General features: G+C 60.4%; 1 protein-coding gene across 1 annotated transcript; it reads right to left on the bottom strand.

Annotated features, from left to right (window-relative positions):
- Positions 1-14,071: 14,071 nt before the first annotated feature.
- LOC132344614 (testis-specific Y-encoded protein 1-like) lies at positions 14,072-16,319 on the bottom strand. The gene is made up of 6 exons (XM_059884280.1): positions 16,196-16,319; positions 15,685-16,100; positions 14,802-14,879; positions 14,507-14,618; positions 14,266-14,411; positions 14,072-14,149 (listed from the first exon to the last, which is right to left on the bottom strand). The coding sequence occupies exons 1-6, from the start codon at positions 16,317-16,319 to the stop codon at positions 14,072-14,074; spliced, it is 954 nt and encodes a 317-aa protein (XP_059740263.1).
- Between the last annotated feature and the right edge of the window lie 385 nt (positions 16,320-16,704).

Below are 16,704 nucleotides of genomic sequence, written 5' to 3'. Positions count from 1 at the left end.
TGTGCATCTGCATTCCCCAAGCAGGGGCTGTTTCTGACCGCTACTCTGCTCCTCCAGACCTGTGTATGCTGGGTAGCGGCATGTCACTGCTTATACGGTCAGACTTGCAGTCCTTGTGACAAACCGTGTCTGAAAGTAAAGGGCTTCTTGGGTATGTGTGTGTGTGTTTATGTGTACGTGTGTGTGTGTGTGTGTGTGTGTGTGTGTGCGTGTGCGTGTGTGCGTGTGTGTGTGAATGACTCACATGCCCCAGCAATGTGCCGGGATCACCCACATTTACACCAATAACTGTCTGCGAACGCTGCTCTTGTGTACCGTCTCTGGTCAATGTTGACTTAGAGGCCTCGGGGGCTGCGCCTCCTCAGATGCAGGCCTGAAGGAGACACTCAAAGGCATGGCTGCGACACGTCCACCTGTGGCCCTGCCCAGGCCCTACTCGGCTGTGCCTTTGGAGCCTGCCAATTGCCCAGGACCGCATTTCCTTCAGTGGCCTCCGGCGCCCTTCCTGTGCCCTCGCCTCCACCCCCTCCGCCTGCTCCTGCCCCTTCTCCCCTTCCTCGTCCTCCTGAGCAGCGGACCCCAAGGAGCAGCGCAAAGGATACAGCTTTGGCCCAGAAGCCAGGGATGCCCTGGATGATGGCGCTCCTCCGAGCCAAGTGACGCTTCCTCCTCTGATGGTTCTTGCGCATGAACTGAACGTAAGCCCTGCGGTTTTGCTCACGCTCAGAGCTCAGTTCTACCTGCAGGGCGGCCAGTGCCTGCAGGGCATCCAGCTCCTGGCGCTCACAAGGGCCTCCGGGCCTTTCCTGGCCCTGCTCCTCCACCGTCTTCTCCTCTAGCTCCTGGGAGGGCCGCTGTTCCTGCTCCTCATCCGCCACAACCTCCACCTCCTCCACGATGTCTTCCGCAAGCAGCTGGAACTCCCGCCCGATCCCCGCCACGTCTCCGTCCACCAGGGCCTCGCCCTCCTCCACCGCCTCCACCCTGAAGAGGGTGGCCCCTTGGCCTGGCGTGACAACTGCTGGTGACAAGGTCCCAGCTGCGCACTGCATCACGACGGCAGGCTGCGGGGTGGGGGAGGGGGGGTGGGGGCGGGGCCCTGCCCCCTGAGTACCTGGGCTCACAGCTTGGAAGGTGCGGGGTCCCGGGACGCTCCCGCCTTCCTCTGACCGCCTCTCACGTTCCTCTTGGCCTTGGCGGTGACCCCGAGCTGGGGCAGAGGCGAAGGGACGCGACATAAGAGCACAGCAAGTGGGGCGTAATGGCGGCCCAGGCTGCAGTAAACCTGTGGGACCGACTAGCTCTTTTGGGGGCGGGGAGTGAGGGGGATTGTCAGAAGGCGGGGGCTGGTGTGTGGGGGTGTTGGCGTGAGGCCGAAGAAAGGGGTGCCAGAAACGCAGGACGGGGTGAACGGGCCCTAGGAGATCCGGCGAACAGGCGGGGGCCTAGGCTGTGAGCCATGCACAGACTGCTGGCCCAAATCTAGACCAATGGCCGACAGGGTAGTGGGCGGCACTCTTATGGACACGCCCCCAGACCGGAGGGCATCTTCCGGGGTTCCTGTGCTGCTCCAGCGCCCCCACGTGGCCAGATGCTGCTCCAGGGAGGGACAGGGTTTTGCATGTGGCCGGGCTAGCCCCAGGCGCTGTCATTGACCTGGCTCTGGAAATTCCAAGCACGGGTTCCTGCTCCGCAGTCCGAACGGCACACTCCTGTGTCCCCTGGGACTGGCAATAACTGAGAGCTCTCCCTGAGTATCCAAGGGATACGCAGGGGTGCCAAGGGGCTGGATACTTTTCTTCAAGGGACAGAGAGCCTGCTGCTGTCCGGATGCTAGGGGAGTAGGGAAGAACCCCACCTACAGCGCTACAGTGGATCTCCACTGTTCGGGAACACCAGCGCCTTAGTGTACAGCGCTCGCTCTGTGTCTCTGTATCTTTGCTTCTGGCATAGCACTGTGTTGGGCAGTCCTTCCGCGTGTGTAGCAGGCGCTGGTGTCTGTGTGTCTCCGTCTCTCTAAGTAGTGCTGTTGCCGTCTGCAACTCTGTGGACACCAGCGCTCAGAAGAGACGCTTATCCTTGGCGTGAAGGCAAGCCCTTCTCGTCCTGAGTGAGTTTCACCGGTGGGAGTTCAGAGGGTTTTAGTCCACACGTTCGGAGAGTGCTTTCTCGACCTTGAAAGCCAACAGTGGGCGGTCACTGCTGAAGCGCAGAAGGGGACGGGCGACCCTCCCTCCCTCGCTGGGCCGACGTGAAAGCTGCACAAGCCTGAGGTGCCGTGGCCACACTGTGCGCAGAGGGAGAAACGAGGCCCGCTCTGCTGGCATGAGGGACCCCCCCTGAACCTTGTGCGAATGCCGGCCAGGGAGACGCTAAGGACAGCTCCCCGTTAAGTCCCACGACTCACCGGTGTCGGAGACATGCACGGCTGCCATCGACCCTATGGAGGCCCTTTCAAAGTGGTTCTGTTCTCCATGTGAGAACACATCCCAGCCTGCCCTGTGGCCCAAGCCTGTGGGGCCTGGAGCAGCAAGAGGATCAAGCTAAACCAGCCATCCTATAGTCCTGACACACGATATATGCGTTCTACAAAGAGCTTGGGCATGGGCAGGGCCGACCCGATTCAGTTGCATGGACCGAGATGTAGGCTCAAGAGTGTTTGTCGGGGGCTTGAACAAAGGCAGGACCCAGCCTGGGTCATGGCAGGGACTGTGCTGTGGCCTCGGGAGTGTCTGTCGGGATGAACAAAGGCAGGATCCAGCCTGGATCAGTGCAGGGACCGAGATGTGCTCCAAGGAGTGTTTATCGGCTGCTTGATCATGGGCAGGACCCAGCCTGGCTCGATGACGGGACCGAGAGGTGGTGTCAGGTGTGTTTGTCAGGGGCTTGAACAAAGGGAGGATCCAGCCTGGTTCAGTGCAGGGACCGAGGGGTGGGCTCAGGAGGATTTGTCGGGGGTTTGAACAAGCGCAGGACCCAGCCTGGTTCAATGCAGCGAGTGAGATGCAGGCACAGTGGTGTTTCCTGGGGGGTGGGGGTGGGGGGTGGTTGAACAAGGGGAGGACACACCTTAGTTGAGTTCAGGAGCAGGGAGCCAGCTGTGGGCTCAATACTGTTTGCTGGGGGCTGACCTCAGGCCAGGAACCAGCCTGAGAATCAGATGCAGGCCCAGAAGTGTTGGTCAGTGGCTTCAACACGTGCAGCTCCTGGCCTGGTTCACGGCAGGGACAGAGAAGCCGGCTCAGGGGTATTTGTTCAGCGGCTTGAACAAGGGCAGGACCCAGACTGGGTCGGTGCAGGGCCCGAGATGTGGGCTCAGGAGTGCTTGTCGGGGCTTGAACATGGGAAGCACCCAGCCTGCTTCAGTGCAGGGACCGGGATGTGGGCTCAGGAGAGTTTGTCGGGGCTGGAAGATGGGCAGGGCCCACCCGATTCAGTGCAGGGCCCGAGATGTGGGCTCAGGAGTATTTGTCGGGGTCGGGAACAAGGGCAGCACCCAGCCGGGATCAGTGCAGGGACCGAGATGTGGGTTCCGGAGTATCTGTCGGGGGCTTGAACAAGACAAGGAGCCAGCCAGGTTCAATGCAGCGAGTGAGATGCGGGCTCAGTAGTGTTTCCTGGGGGCTTGAACAAGGGGAGGACACACCGTAGTTCAGGGGTACAGAGCGCGTTGTGGGCTCAGGAATGCGTTCCGGGGGCTTGACTAAGGCCAGGAACAAGCCTGAGAGTCCGATGCTGGCCCAGGAGTGTCGGTCGGGGGCTTGAAGAAGTGCAGGACCTGGCCTGGTTCGGTGCAGGAACCGAGATGTGCGCTCAGGAGTATTTGTCGGGGGTTTGGGCAAGGGCAGGACTCAGGATTTGCTCGCTGTGGCCAGCTGAGTGACAGGCGCCTGTGTTCTGCCTTCTCCCATCACCTTGGACAGCTTCACAGTACCAGTCACGTTGGCCGGATCCATTGTCTGTGCCTTCCCTCAGGGAACCAGAAAACAAGGAGCGCTGGCCTCCGCTGACTTGGAGAACCGCTTTCTCCGTGTGCATCTATCTAGGTCGTTCCTTGTCAATGGCGTGGCCCTGTTGCTAGCCCACCAGCCGTCAGGGCCCACAACACTCCGAGTGAGGCCCCTGTGCTTCCCACCTGTGTAGCTTGCTGAGTGCACCTGTCTCCCTGTCTCCCTGTAGCAGGAAAAGGCCAAAGAGACGCCCGGGCCTGCAAGGGCCCCAAGAGACTGTGACAGGCCTGGGTCTGATCCAATCTTGTGAAGAAGGAGCACGTGGATACAGGCACTCTTCCGATACAAGGCACGGAACCTGAGGCCGTAAAGGTAAGGCGGCAACCCTACACGCCGTCCCTTCTCTTTAACACTACCCAGACGCACTCAGTCCCTGAACCGATGCTGCCCTGGGCACCCGGCCCTGTCTGGGCCCACAGCTCATGCCTCCCTGGGCAGAAAGCAGCTTTGCTACCTCAAAGGCACCAAGAGGCCTTGTACCACCCGGGCCTCACTGCTTTGCTAAATGCCAAGACTCTCTTTCAGTTGCTCTCATTAGGCCCAGCTAGAATTCCCGACAGTCAGGCATCCCTGCTTGCCTACACAGCCCACATGCCAAGGAAGCCAGTCCCCGCTTGGGCCCGGGGACATCCAAGACGGTCACCTGGAAGGCAGGGTGCCTCTGAGTGTCATCTGGTGCAGATGCCCTACGACAGAATCAGAGATTCTGCTCCAGCGACACTGCCAGAAACCCCCGTCTGGGGCAGACGCGCCCCTTAGCCCCTCTGGCCCCCCCCCGCCCCCCACAGCCGGGGGCAAGACCCCAGAGGAAGGAAGGAATTCACGTCAGGACTTGGAGCACGACCCATGGGGTGTCTTTGGCAGGGCCGCTAATGCCTAGCCCCTGGGCCCTGAAATCCACCAGCAGGCTCTCAACCGCCCCCAGGGGCTTCCCTGTCTGCCATTCTCCCGAGGTCCCTTGGCACATGCAAGTAGCCCACCGTCCTTGCTTCCTCCCTCTTCCCTCCCTCACAGGCACACTCCGGCAGAGGGACGCACACGTACACCCACACCTGCGCCTCCCTCGCCTTTCTGCCCTGCCGAGGAGGCTGGAAATGCCTGGACGTCTGCCACGCTCACACCCTGTCTCTCCTCGCGTGCCTGTGGTTTTGCACGGACAGCCTAGCTTAGCACATCTTGCGTTGTGTTTCGCATCATGCCAGTGTGTGCCACCCTCGTGGAGACAGCGTGCGGGCCGATGGGCCGATCCTGGGCAGCACTGGCCCAGGGCCCTCCCGGGTCTCCTTCTTCCGTGTGTGGAACAAGTCCCCAGTGCAGCAGGCAATCTGTGCCTCTTTCTCCTTCGGGTCTCTGCTCTTCTCTACAGGAACTTGGCCTCCTCTCCACCCCGGGTCCAGCCGTACCCTCGCCCACCATTTCCAGAGGCCGGCCCACGTCCCCATGGACTGAGGGCTCCTCAGGCAGCGGTTTCAAAGCCCCGCCCCACCTGATTTGCCCTCGCGGAATCCTCAGACCATGCACTTCCCTCTCCCTGGTCCAAGCACACACAACCACAAGTTAGAAGTGGCGAGCGTGTTTTGGATTTGGTCTAATTGCGGATTTCTCGAGCCACGGTCCGCAGGTATCACTGGCCATCTTTTCCTCATTCCCATCCCGGATACGGTCATGCGGAGAGTCGGTGACCAACCTCCGTCAGCCTGGGGACGCCTCGTGCCTCCTCTTCTGGTCGCTCGTCACCTCCTCTCCCGTCGCCTTCATCTCTGCGTCCGCCCTGGGCCGGACACACACACACACACCCGCATAAAGACAGGTGACACAAGCACACGCGTGTACACACACACATGCTTTGCACGTAGACACGGACGCAAACAGGGAACACAGGGGTTTCAGGAGCCGAAGACCCGTGTCCAGCAATGACGGAGATGGTGTCACTAGGCACCATGTCCTGCCCTTGGGGCTCCCTGTCCACCTCCTCCCAGAGACGTCCGGATTTTCCCTGAAGCAACTTCAAGCTCAGCAGGTGTGGTGCTGGTGAGATCAGAGTATTGGATGTGGAAATTCACACAAGATCCCAAAGTCAGCGCACAGGTGCACTGGGGCCCTGGACAGGACGCCCTTTCAATGACAGGCCATCCTAGGTTAAGGGGCGGAAGTGAAGGGCCCAGGCATTCTCAAACTCAGTGAGAGGAAGGACGCCGGGGGAATGGCAGGACCCAAGGACAGATGATTCTGACACAGGCACTTAATTCACCCTGCCTCTAGTCGTATCACCTAGGACTCTCGCGCTGCCACCACAGCTGACTGGAGGGGGACTTACTGCGCTCTCGGACACACCGAGTCCCCCCCAGCCCCCAGTCTCAGCAAGTCACCTGCTGCATGCTTGACTCAGGCTCTGGCTCTGCAGCCAGTTTGCATGAGCCTGAGCATCCCCATTTGCGAAAGAAAGTACTGTGTCCCAGCTACTATTCGGCTGTCCCTACGGGGCCTACCTCCAGACCCCATCACCACATGTGTTTCTGTCAGTTGTCTCTCATGGACGAACCTTCCTCCCTGAGGTAGTACTTCAGGGGATCGTCCCACACGTCTTCGCTGATGATCTGCAGGCAACACGAGCAAGGTCAGCCAGGGGCTGACCAGGCTCCCAACCCTCCCATGAGCAGCCAAGAACTCCAACATCAACCACCAACTGTGTGCAAGCCCAAAGCAACCCCACCTCAGCAATCCTGTTCGATTCTGGGCCGTTGTGGCCTGACAGCCAGTTGAGAAAGTTAAGGCTCCTGGTGTCCAGCCTGCGGCTGGGGGCTCCCCGTTCAAAGTCCCAGAACCAGTGGACTGGAGTGGATCGACGTGCCCTGTACCCTGCAGACAGACAGGGGAGACTGGGGTGGACACCGCAGGTGCATCATCCACACGCTTGCACACCCACACTCATCACCCCGGGAGCCACCTTTTACCAGTGATGTCAAGGTAATACTCCTTAATGATCACCGAGTTCAAGAAGTAGGGGTTGTCCCGAAAGGAAAAGACCAGCTTGCAGCGAGACGGCGAATGGCTCCGCACCTGCACCTGCCAGGATAGCGAGGAGGGAAAAGGTGCAAGCTTCTAGGGGCCTCAGCTTGCCTCCAAGGCAGGCATGATCAGCTTCCCCGATGCCTCTCCAAAGTCTCACAGCACAGGAACATGGCTAACACGTTCCTCCCACTCCCCGCCAGGTCCCATACCCACCCTTCCTCAGTCTCCCTCACTGACCTTCAAGTCCATCATGTAGCCGAGAAAGTCTTGATCTTGGTCGCTGATCAGGACGGAGACTTGAGGGTGGCTCATAATCTGCTTTAGGTCAAGGAGCCATTCAGGCCACATGCCGGCCAAGAAGAGCCAGGAGCATCAGCCCTAGTCTGGGGTGGAACAAGGATACTGGAACACGCATCTGCAAGGAGCTTGGCGGGCACTGCCTCTTGCCCGGCCACTGCTGATATCCTCAGGACCTGCCATACCATCAGACACGCTCATGGCTCTGGGCCCCTTGGGATGGTGTGCATCTGCATTCCCCAAGCAGGGGCTGTTTCTGACCGCTACTCTGCTCCTCCAGACCTGTGTATGCTGGGTAGCGGCATGTCACTGCTTATACGGTCAGACTTGCAGTCCTTGTGACAAACCGTGTCTGAAAGTAAAGGGCTTCTTGGGTATGTGTGTGTGTGTTTATGTGTACGTGTGTGTGTGTGTGTGTGTGTGTGTGTGTGCGTGTGCGTGTGTGCGTGTGTGTGTGAATGACTCACATGCCCCAGCAATGTGCCGGGATCACCCACATTTACACCAATAACTGTCTGCGAACGCTGCTCTTGTGTACCGTCTCTGGTCAATGTTGACTTAGAGGCCTCGGGGGCTGCGCCTCCTCAGATGCAGGCCTGAAGGAGACACTCAAAGGCATGGCTGCGACACGTCCACCTGTGGCCCTGCCCAGGCCCTACTCGGCTGTGCCTTTGGAGCCTGCCAATTGCCCAGGACCGCATTTCCTTCAGTGGCCTCCGGCGCCCTTCCTGTGCCCTCGCCTCCACCCCCTCCGCCTGCTCCTGCCCCTTCTCCCCTTCCTCGTCCTCCTGAGCAGCGGACCCCAAGGAGCAGCGCAAAGGATACAGCTTTGGCCCAGAAGCCAGGGATGCCCTGGATGATGGCGCTCCTCCGAGCCAAGTGACGCTTCCTCCTCTGATGGTTCTTGCGCATGAACTGAACGTAAGCCCTGCGGTTTTGCTCACGCTCAGAGCTCAGTTCTACCTGCAGGGCGGCCAGTGCCTGCAGGGCATCCAGCTCCTGGCGCTCACAAGGGCCTCCGGGCCTTTCCTGGCCCTGCTCCTCCACCGTCTTCTCCTCTAGCTCCTGGGAGGGCCGCTGTTCCTGCTCCTCATCCGCCACAACCTCCACCTCCTCCACGATGTCTTCCGCAAGCAGCTGGAACTCCCGCCCGATCCCCGCCACGTCTCCGTCCACCAGGGCCTCGCCCTCCTCCACCGCCTCCACCCTGAAGAGGGTGGCCCCTTGGCCTGGCGTGACAACTGCTGGTGACAAGGTCCCAGCTGCGCACTGCATCACGACGGCAGGCTGCGGGGTGGGGGAGGGGGGGTGGGGGCGGGGCCCTGCCCCCTGAGTACCTGGGCTCACAGCTTGGAAGGTGCGGGGTCCCGGGACGCTCCCGCCTTCCTCTGACCGCCTCTCACGTTCCTCTTGGCCTTGGCGGTGACCCCGAGCTGGGGCAGAGGCGAAGGGACGCGACATAAGAGCACAGCAAGTGGGGCGTAATGGCGGCCCAGGCTGCAGTAAACCTGTGGGACCGACTAGCTCTTTTGGGGGCGGGGAGTGAGGGGGATTGTCAGAAGGCGGGGGCTGGTGTGTGGGGGTGTTGGCGTGAGGCCGAAGAAAGGGGTGCCAGAAACGCAGGACGGGGTGAACGGGCCCTAGGAGATCCGGCGAACAGGCGGGGGCCTAGGCTGTGAGCCATGCACAGACTGCTGGCCCAAATCTAGACCAATGGCCGACAGGGTAGTGGGCGGCACTCTTATGGACACGCCCCCAGACCGGAGGGCATCTTCCGGGGTTCCTGTGCTGCTCCAGCGCCCCCACGTGGCCAGATGCTGCTCCAGGGAGGGACAGGGTTTTGCATGTGGCCGGGCTAGCCCCAGGCGCTGTCATTGACCTGGCTCTGGAAATTCCAAGCACGGGTTCCTGCTCCGCAGTCCGAACGGCACACTCCTGTGTCCCCTGGGACTGGCAATAACTGAGAGCTCTCCCTGAGTATCCAAGGGATACGCAGGGGTGCCAAGGGGCTGGATACTTTTCTTCAAGGGACAGAGAGCCTGCTGCTGTCCGGATGCTAGGGGAGTAGGGAAGAACCCCACCTACAGCGCTACAGTGGATCTCCACTGTTCGGGAACACCAGCGCCTTAGTGTACAGCGCTCGCTCTGTGTCTCTGTATCTTTGCTTCTGGCATAGCACTGTGTTGGGCAGTCCTTCCGCGTGTGTAGCAGGCGCTGGTGTCTGTGTGTCTCCGTCTCTCTAAGTAGTGCTGTTGCCGTCTGCAACTCTGTGGACACCAGCGCTCAGAAGAGACGCTTATCCTTGGCGTGAAGGCAAGCCCTTCTCGTCCTGAGTGAGTTTCACCGGTGGGAGTTCAGAGGGTTTTAGTCCACACGTTCGGAGAGTGCTTTCTCGACCTTGAAAGCCAACAGTGGGCGGTCACTGCTGAAGCGCAGAAGGGGACGGGCGACCCTCCCTCCCTCGCTGGGCCGATGTGAAAGCTGCACAAGCCTGAGGTGCCGTGGCCACACTGTGCGCAGAGGGAGAAACGAGGCCCGCTCTGCTGGCATGAGGGACCCCCCCTGAACCTTGTGCGAATGCCGGCCAGGGAGACGCTAAGGACAGCTCCCCGTTAAGTCCCACGACTCACCGGTGTCGGAGACATGCACGGCTGCCATCGACCCTATGGAGGCCCTTTCAAAGTGGTTCTGTTCTCCATGTGAGAACACATCCCAGCCTGCCCTGTGGCCCAAGCCTGTGGGGCCTGGAGCAGCAAGAGGATCAAGCTAAACCAGCCATCCTATAGTCCTGACACACGATATATGCGTTCTACAAAGAGCTTGGGCATGGGCAGGGCCGACCCGATTCAGTTGCATGGACCGAGATGTAGGCTCAAGAGTGTTTGTCGGGGGCTTGAACAAAGGCAGGACCCAGCCTGGGTCATGGCAGGGACTGTGCTGTGGCCTCGGGAGTGTCTGTCGGGATGAACAAGGGCAGGATCCAGCCTGGATCAGTGCAGGGACCGAGATGTGCTCCAAGGAGTGTTTATCGGCTGCTTGATCATGGGCAGGACCCAGCCTGGCTCGATGACGGGACCGAGAGGTGGTGTCAGGTGTGTTTGTCAGGGGCTTGAACAAAGGGAGGATCCAGCCTGGTTCAGTGCAGGGACCGAGGGGTGGGCTCAGGAGGATTTGTCGGGGGTTTGAACAAGCGCAGGACCCAGCCTGGTTCAATGCAGCGAGTGAGATGCAGGCACAGTGGTGTTTCCTGGGGGGTGGGGGTGGGGGGTGGTTGAACAAGGGGAGGACACACCTTAGTTGAGTTCAGGAGCAGGGAGCCAGCTGTGGGCTCAATACTGTTTGCTGGGGGCTGACCTCAGGCCAGGAACCAGCCTGAGAATCAGATGCAGGCCCAGAAGTGTTGGTCAGTGGCTTCAACACGTGCAGCTCCTGGCCTGGTTCACGGCAGGGACAGAGAAGCCGGCTCAGGGGTATTTGTTCAGCGGCTTGAACAAGGGCAGGACCCAGACTGGGTCGGTGCAGGGCCCGAGATGTGGGCTCAGGAGTGCTTGTCGGGGCTTGAACATGGGAAGCACCCAGCCTGCTTCAGTGCAGGGACCGGGATGTGGGCTCAGGAGAGTTTGTCGGGGCTGGAAGATGGGCAGGGCCCACCCGATTCAGTGCAGGGCCCGAGATGTGGGCTCAGGAGTATTTGTCGGGGTCGGGAACAAGGGCAGCACCCAGCCGGGATCAGTGCAGGGACCGAGATGTGGGTTCCGGAGTATCTGTCGGGGGCTTGAACAAGACAAGGAGCCAGCCAGGTTCAATGCAGCGAGTGAGATGCGGGCTCAGTAGTGTTTCCTGGGGGCTTGAACAAGGGGAGGACACACCGTAGTTCAGGGGTACAGAGCGCGTTGTGGGCTCAGGAATGCGTTCCGGGGGCTTGACTAAGGCCAGGAACAAGCCTGAGAGTCCGATGCTGGCCCAGGAGTGTCGGTCGGGGGCTTGAAGAAGTGCAGGACCTGGCCTGGTTCGGTGCAGGAACCGAGATGTGCGCTCAGGAGTATTTGTCGGGGGTTTGGGCAAGGGCAGGACTCAGGATTTGCTCGCTGTGGCCAGCTGAGTGACAGGCGCCTGTGTTCTGCCTTCTCCCATCACCTTGGACAGCTTCACAGTACCAGTCACGTTGGCCGGATCCATTGTCTGTGCCTTCCCTCAGGGAACCAGAAAACAAGGAGCGCTGGCCTCCGCTGACTTGGAGAACCGCTTTCTCCGTGTGCATCTATCTAGGTCGTTCCTTGTCAATGGCGTGGCCCTGTTGCTAGCCCACCAGCCGTCAGGGCCCACAACACTCCGAGTGAGGCCCCTGTGCTTCCCACCTGTGTAGCTTGCTGAGTGCACCTGTCTCCCTGTCTCCCTGTAGCAGGAAAAGGCCAAAGAGACGCCCGGGCCTGCAAGGGCCCCAAGAGACTGTGACAGGCCTGGGTCTGATCCAATCTTGTGAAGAAGGAGCACGTGGATACAGGCACTCTTCCGATACAAGGCACGGAACCTGAGGCCGTAAAGGTAAGGCGGCAACCCTACACGCCGTCCCTTCTCTTTAACACTACCCAGACGCACTCAGTCCCTGAACCGATGCTGCCCTGGGCACCCGGCCCTGTCTGGGCCCACAGCTCATGCCTCCCTGGGCAGAAAGCAGCTTTGCTACCTCAAAGGCACCAAGAGGCCTTGTACCACCCGGGCCTCACTGCTTTGCTAAATGCCAAGACTCTCTTTCAGTTGCTCTCATTAGGCCCAGCTAGAATTCCCGACAGTCAGGCATCCCTGCTTGCCTACACAGCCCACATGCCAAGGAAGCCAGTCCCCGCTTGGGCCCGGGGACATCCAAGACGGTCACCTGGAAGGCAGGGTGCCTCTGAGTGTCATCTGGTGCAGATGCCCTACGACAGAATCAGAGATTCTGCTCCAGCGACACTGCCAGAAACCTCCGTCTGGGGCAGACGCGCCCCTTAGCCCCTCTGGCCCCCCCCCGCCCCCCAGAGCCGGGGGCAAGACCCCAGAGGAAGGAAGGAATTCACGTCAGGACTTGGAGCACGACCCATGGGGTGTCTTTGGCAGGGCCGCTAATGCCTAGCCCCTGGGCCCTGAAATCCACCAGCAGGCTCTCAACCGCCCCCAGGGGCTTCCCTGTCTGCCATTCTCCCGAGGTCCCTTGGCACATGCAAGTAGCCCACCGTCCTTGCTTCCTCCCTCTTCCCTCCCTCACAGGCACACTCCGGCAGAGGGACGCACACGTACACCCACACCTGCGCCTCCCTCGCCTTTCTGCCCTGCCGAGGAGGCTGGAAATGCCTGGACGTCTGCCACGCTCACACCCTGTCTCTCCTCGCGTGCCTGTGGTTTTGCACGGACAGCCTAGCTTAGCACATCTTGCGTTGTGTTTCGCATCATGCCAGTGTGTGCCACCCTCGTGGAGACAGCGTGCGGGCCGATGGGCCGATCCTGGGCAGCACTGGCCCAGGGCCCTCCCGGGTCTCCTTCTTCCGTGTGTGGAACAAGTCCCCAGTGCAGCAGGCAATCTGTGCCTCTTTCTCCTTCGGGTCTCTGCTCTTCTCTACAGGAACTTGGCCTCCTCTCCACCCCGGGTCCAGCCGTACCCTCGCCCACCATTTCCAGAGGCCGGCCCACGTCCCCATGGACTGAGGGCTCCTCAGGCAGCGGTTTCAAAGCCCCGCCCCACCTGATTTGCCCTCGCGGAATCCTCAGACCATGCACTTCCCTCTCCCTGGTCCAAGCACACACAACCACAAGTTAGAAGTGGCGAGCGTGTTTTGGATTTGGTCTAATTGCGGATTTCTCGAGCCACGGTCCGCAGGTATCACTGGCCATCTTTTCCTCATTCCCATCCCGGATACGGTCATGCGGAGAGTCGGTGACCAACCTCCGTCAGCCTGGGGACGCCTCGTGCCTCCTCTTCTGGTCGCTCGTCACCTCCTCTCCCGTCGCCTTCATCTCTGCGTCCGCCCTGGGCCGGACACACACACACACACCCGCATAAAGACAGGTGACACAAGCACACGCGTGTACACACACACATGCTTTGCACGTAGACACGGACGCAAACAGGGAACACAGGGGTTTCAGGAGCCGAAGACCCGTGTCCAGCAATGACGGAGATGGTGTCACTAGGCACCATGTCCTGCCCTTGGGGCTCCCTGTCCACCTCCTCCCAGAGACGTCCGGATTTTCCCTGAAGCAACTTCAAGCTCAGCAGGTGTGGTGCTGGTGAGATCAGAGTATTGGATGTGGAAATTCACACAAGATCCCAAAGTCAGCGCACAGGTGCACTGGGGCCCTGGACAGGACGCCCTTTCAATGACAGGCCATCCTAGGTTAAGGGGCGGAAGTGAAGGGCCCAGGCATTCTCAAACTCAGTGAGAGGAAGGACGCCGGGGGAATGGCAGGACCCAAGGACAGATGATTCTGACACAGGCACTTAATTCACCCTGCCTCTAGTCGTATCACCTAGGACTCTCGCGCTGCCACCACAGCTGACTGGAGGGGGACTTACTGCGCTCTCGGACACACCGAGTCCCCCCCAGCCCCCAGTCTCAGCAAGTCACCTGCTGCATGCTTGACTCAGGCTCTGGCTCTGCAGCCAGTTTGCATGAGCCTGAGCATCCCCATTTGCGAAAGAAAGTACTGTGTCCCAGCTACTATTCGGCTGTCCCTACGGGGCCTACCTCCAGACCCCATCACCACATGTGTTTCTGTCAGTTGTCTCTCATGGACGAACCTTCCTCCCTGAGGTAGTACTTCAGGGGATCGTCCCACACGTCTTCGCTGATGATCTGCAGGCAACACGAGCAAGGTCAGCCAGGGGCTGACCAGGCTCCCAACCCTCCCATGAGCAGCCAAGAACTCCAACATCAACCACCAACTGTGTGCAAGCCCAAAGCAACCCCACCTCAGCAATCCTGTTCGATTCTGGGCCGTTGTGGCCTGACAGCCAGTTGAGAAAGTTAAGGCTCCTGGTGTCCAGCCTGCGGCTGGGGGCTCCCCGTTCAAAGTCCCAGAACCAGTGGACTGGAGTGGATCGACGTGCCCTGTACCCTGCAGACAGACAGGGGAGACTGGGGTGGACACCGCAGGTGCATCATCCACACGCTTGCACACCCACACTCATCACCCCGGGAGCCACCTTTTACCAGTGATGTCAAGGTAATACTCCTTAATGATCACCGAGTTCAAGAAGTAGGGGTTGTCCCGAAAGGAAAAGACCAGCTTGCAGCGAGACGGCGAATGGCTCCGCACCTGCACCTGCCAGGATAGCGAGGAGGGAAAAGGTGCAAGCTTCTAGGGGCCTCAGCTTGCCTCCAAGGCAGGCATGATCAGCTTCCCCGATGCCTCTCCAAAGTCTCACAGCACAGGAACATGGCTAACACGTTCCTCCCACTCCCCGCCAGGTCCCATACCCACCCTTCCTCAGTCTCCCTCACTGACCTTCAAGTCCATCATGTAGCCGAGAAAGTCTTGATCTTGGTCGCTGATCAGGACGGAGACTTGAGGGTGGCTCATAATCTGCTTTAGGTCAAGGAGCCATTCAGGCCACATGCCGGCCAAGAAGAGCCAGGAGCATCAGCCCTAGTCTGGGGTGGAACAAGGATACTGGAACACGCATCTGCAAGGAGCTTGGCGGGCACTGCCTCTTGCCCGGCCACTGCTGATATCCTCAGGACCTGCCATACCATCAGACACGCTCATGGCTCTGGGCCCCTTGGGATGGTGTGCATCTGCATTCCCCAAGCAGGGGCTGTTTCTGACCGCTACTCTGCTCCTCCAGACCTGTGTATGCTGGGTAGCGGCATGTCACTGCTTATACGGTCAGACTTGCAGTCCTTGTGACAAACCGTGTCTGAAAGTAAAGGGCTTCTTGGGTATGTGTGTGTGTGTTTATGTGTACGTGTGTGTGTGTGTGTGTGTGTGTGTGTGCGTGTGCGTGTGTGCGTGTGTGTGTGAATGACTCACATGCCCCAGCAATGTGCCGGGATCACCCACATTTACACCAATAACTGTCTGCGAACGCTGCTCTTGTGTACCGTCTCTGGTCAATGTTGACTTAGAGGCCTCGGGGGCTGCGCCTCCTCAGATGCAGGCCTGAAGGAGACACTCAAAGGCATGGCTGCGACACGTCCACCTGTGGCCCTGCCCAGGCCCTACTCGGCTGTGCCTTTGGAGCCTGCCAATTGCCCAGGACCGCATTTCCTTCAGTGGCCTCCGGCGCCCTTCCTGTGCCCTCGCCTCCACCCCCTCCGCCTGCTCCTGCCCCTTCTCCCCTTCCTCGTCCTCCTGAGCAGCGGACCCCAAGGAGCAGCGCAAAGGATACAGCTTTGGCCCAGAAGCCAGGGATGCCCTGGATGATGGCGCTCCTCCGAGCCAAGTGACGCTTCCTCCTCTGATGGTTCTTGCGCATGAACTGAACGTAAGCCCTGCGGTTTTGCTCACGCTCAGAGCTCAGTTCTACCTGCAGGGCGGCCAGTGCCTGCAGGGCATCCAGCTCCTGGCGCTCACAAGGGCCTCCGGGCCTTTCCTGGCCCTGCTCCTCCACCGTCTTCTCCTCTAGCTCCTGGGAGGGCCGCTGTTCCTGCTCCTCATCCGCCACAACCTCCACCTCCTCCACGATGTCTTCCGCAAGCAGCTGGAACTCCCGCCCGATCCCCGCCACGTCTCCGTCCACCAGGGCCTCGCCCTCCTCCACCGCCTCCACCCTGAAGAGGGTGGCCCCTTGGCCTGGCGTGACAACTGCTGGTGACAAGGTCCCAGCTGCGCACTGCATCACGACGGCAGGCTGCGGGGTGGGGGGGGGGGGTGGGGGCGGGGCCCTGCCCCCTGAGTACCTGGGCTCACAGCTTGGAAGGTGCGGGGTCCCGGGACGCTCCCACCTTCCTCTGACCGCCTCTCACGTTCCTCTTGGCCTTGGCGGTGACCCCGAGCTGGGGCAGAGGCGAAGGGACGCGACATAAGAGCACAACAAGTGGGGCGTAATGGCGGCCCAGGCTGCAGTAAACCTGTGGGACCGACTAGCTCTTTTGGGGGCGGGGAGTGAGGGGGATTGTCAGAAGGCGGGGGCTGGTGTGTGGGGGTGTTGGCGTGAGGCCGAAGAAAGGGGTGCCAGAAACGCAGGACGGGGTGAACGGGCCCTAGGAGATCCGGCGAACAGGCGGGGGCCTAGGCTGTGAGCCATGCACAGACTGCTGGCCCAAATCTAGACCAATGGCCGACAGGGTAGTGGGCGGCACTCTTATGGACACGCCCCCAGACCGGAGGGCATCTTCCGGGGTTCCTGTGCTGCTCCAGCGCCCCCACGTGGCCAGATGCTGCTCCAGGGAGGGACAGGGTTTTGCAT

Source organism: Bos taurus, chromosome Y, assembly GCF_002263795.3.
Source record: "Bos taurus isolate L1 Dominette 01449 registration number 42190680 breed Hereford chromosome Y, ARS-UCD2.0, whole genome shotgun sequence".
Classification (NCBI taxonomy): Eukaryota; Metazoa; Chordata; class Mammalia; order Artiodactyla; family Bovidae; genus Bos; species Bos taurus.
The sequence above is the reverse complement of the archived record's forward strand: the minus strand, read 5'-3'. Positions and strand labels throughout refer to the sequence as shown.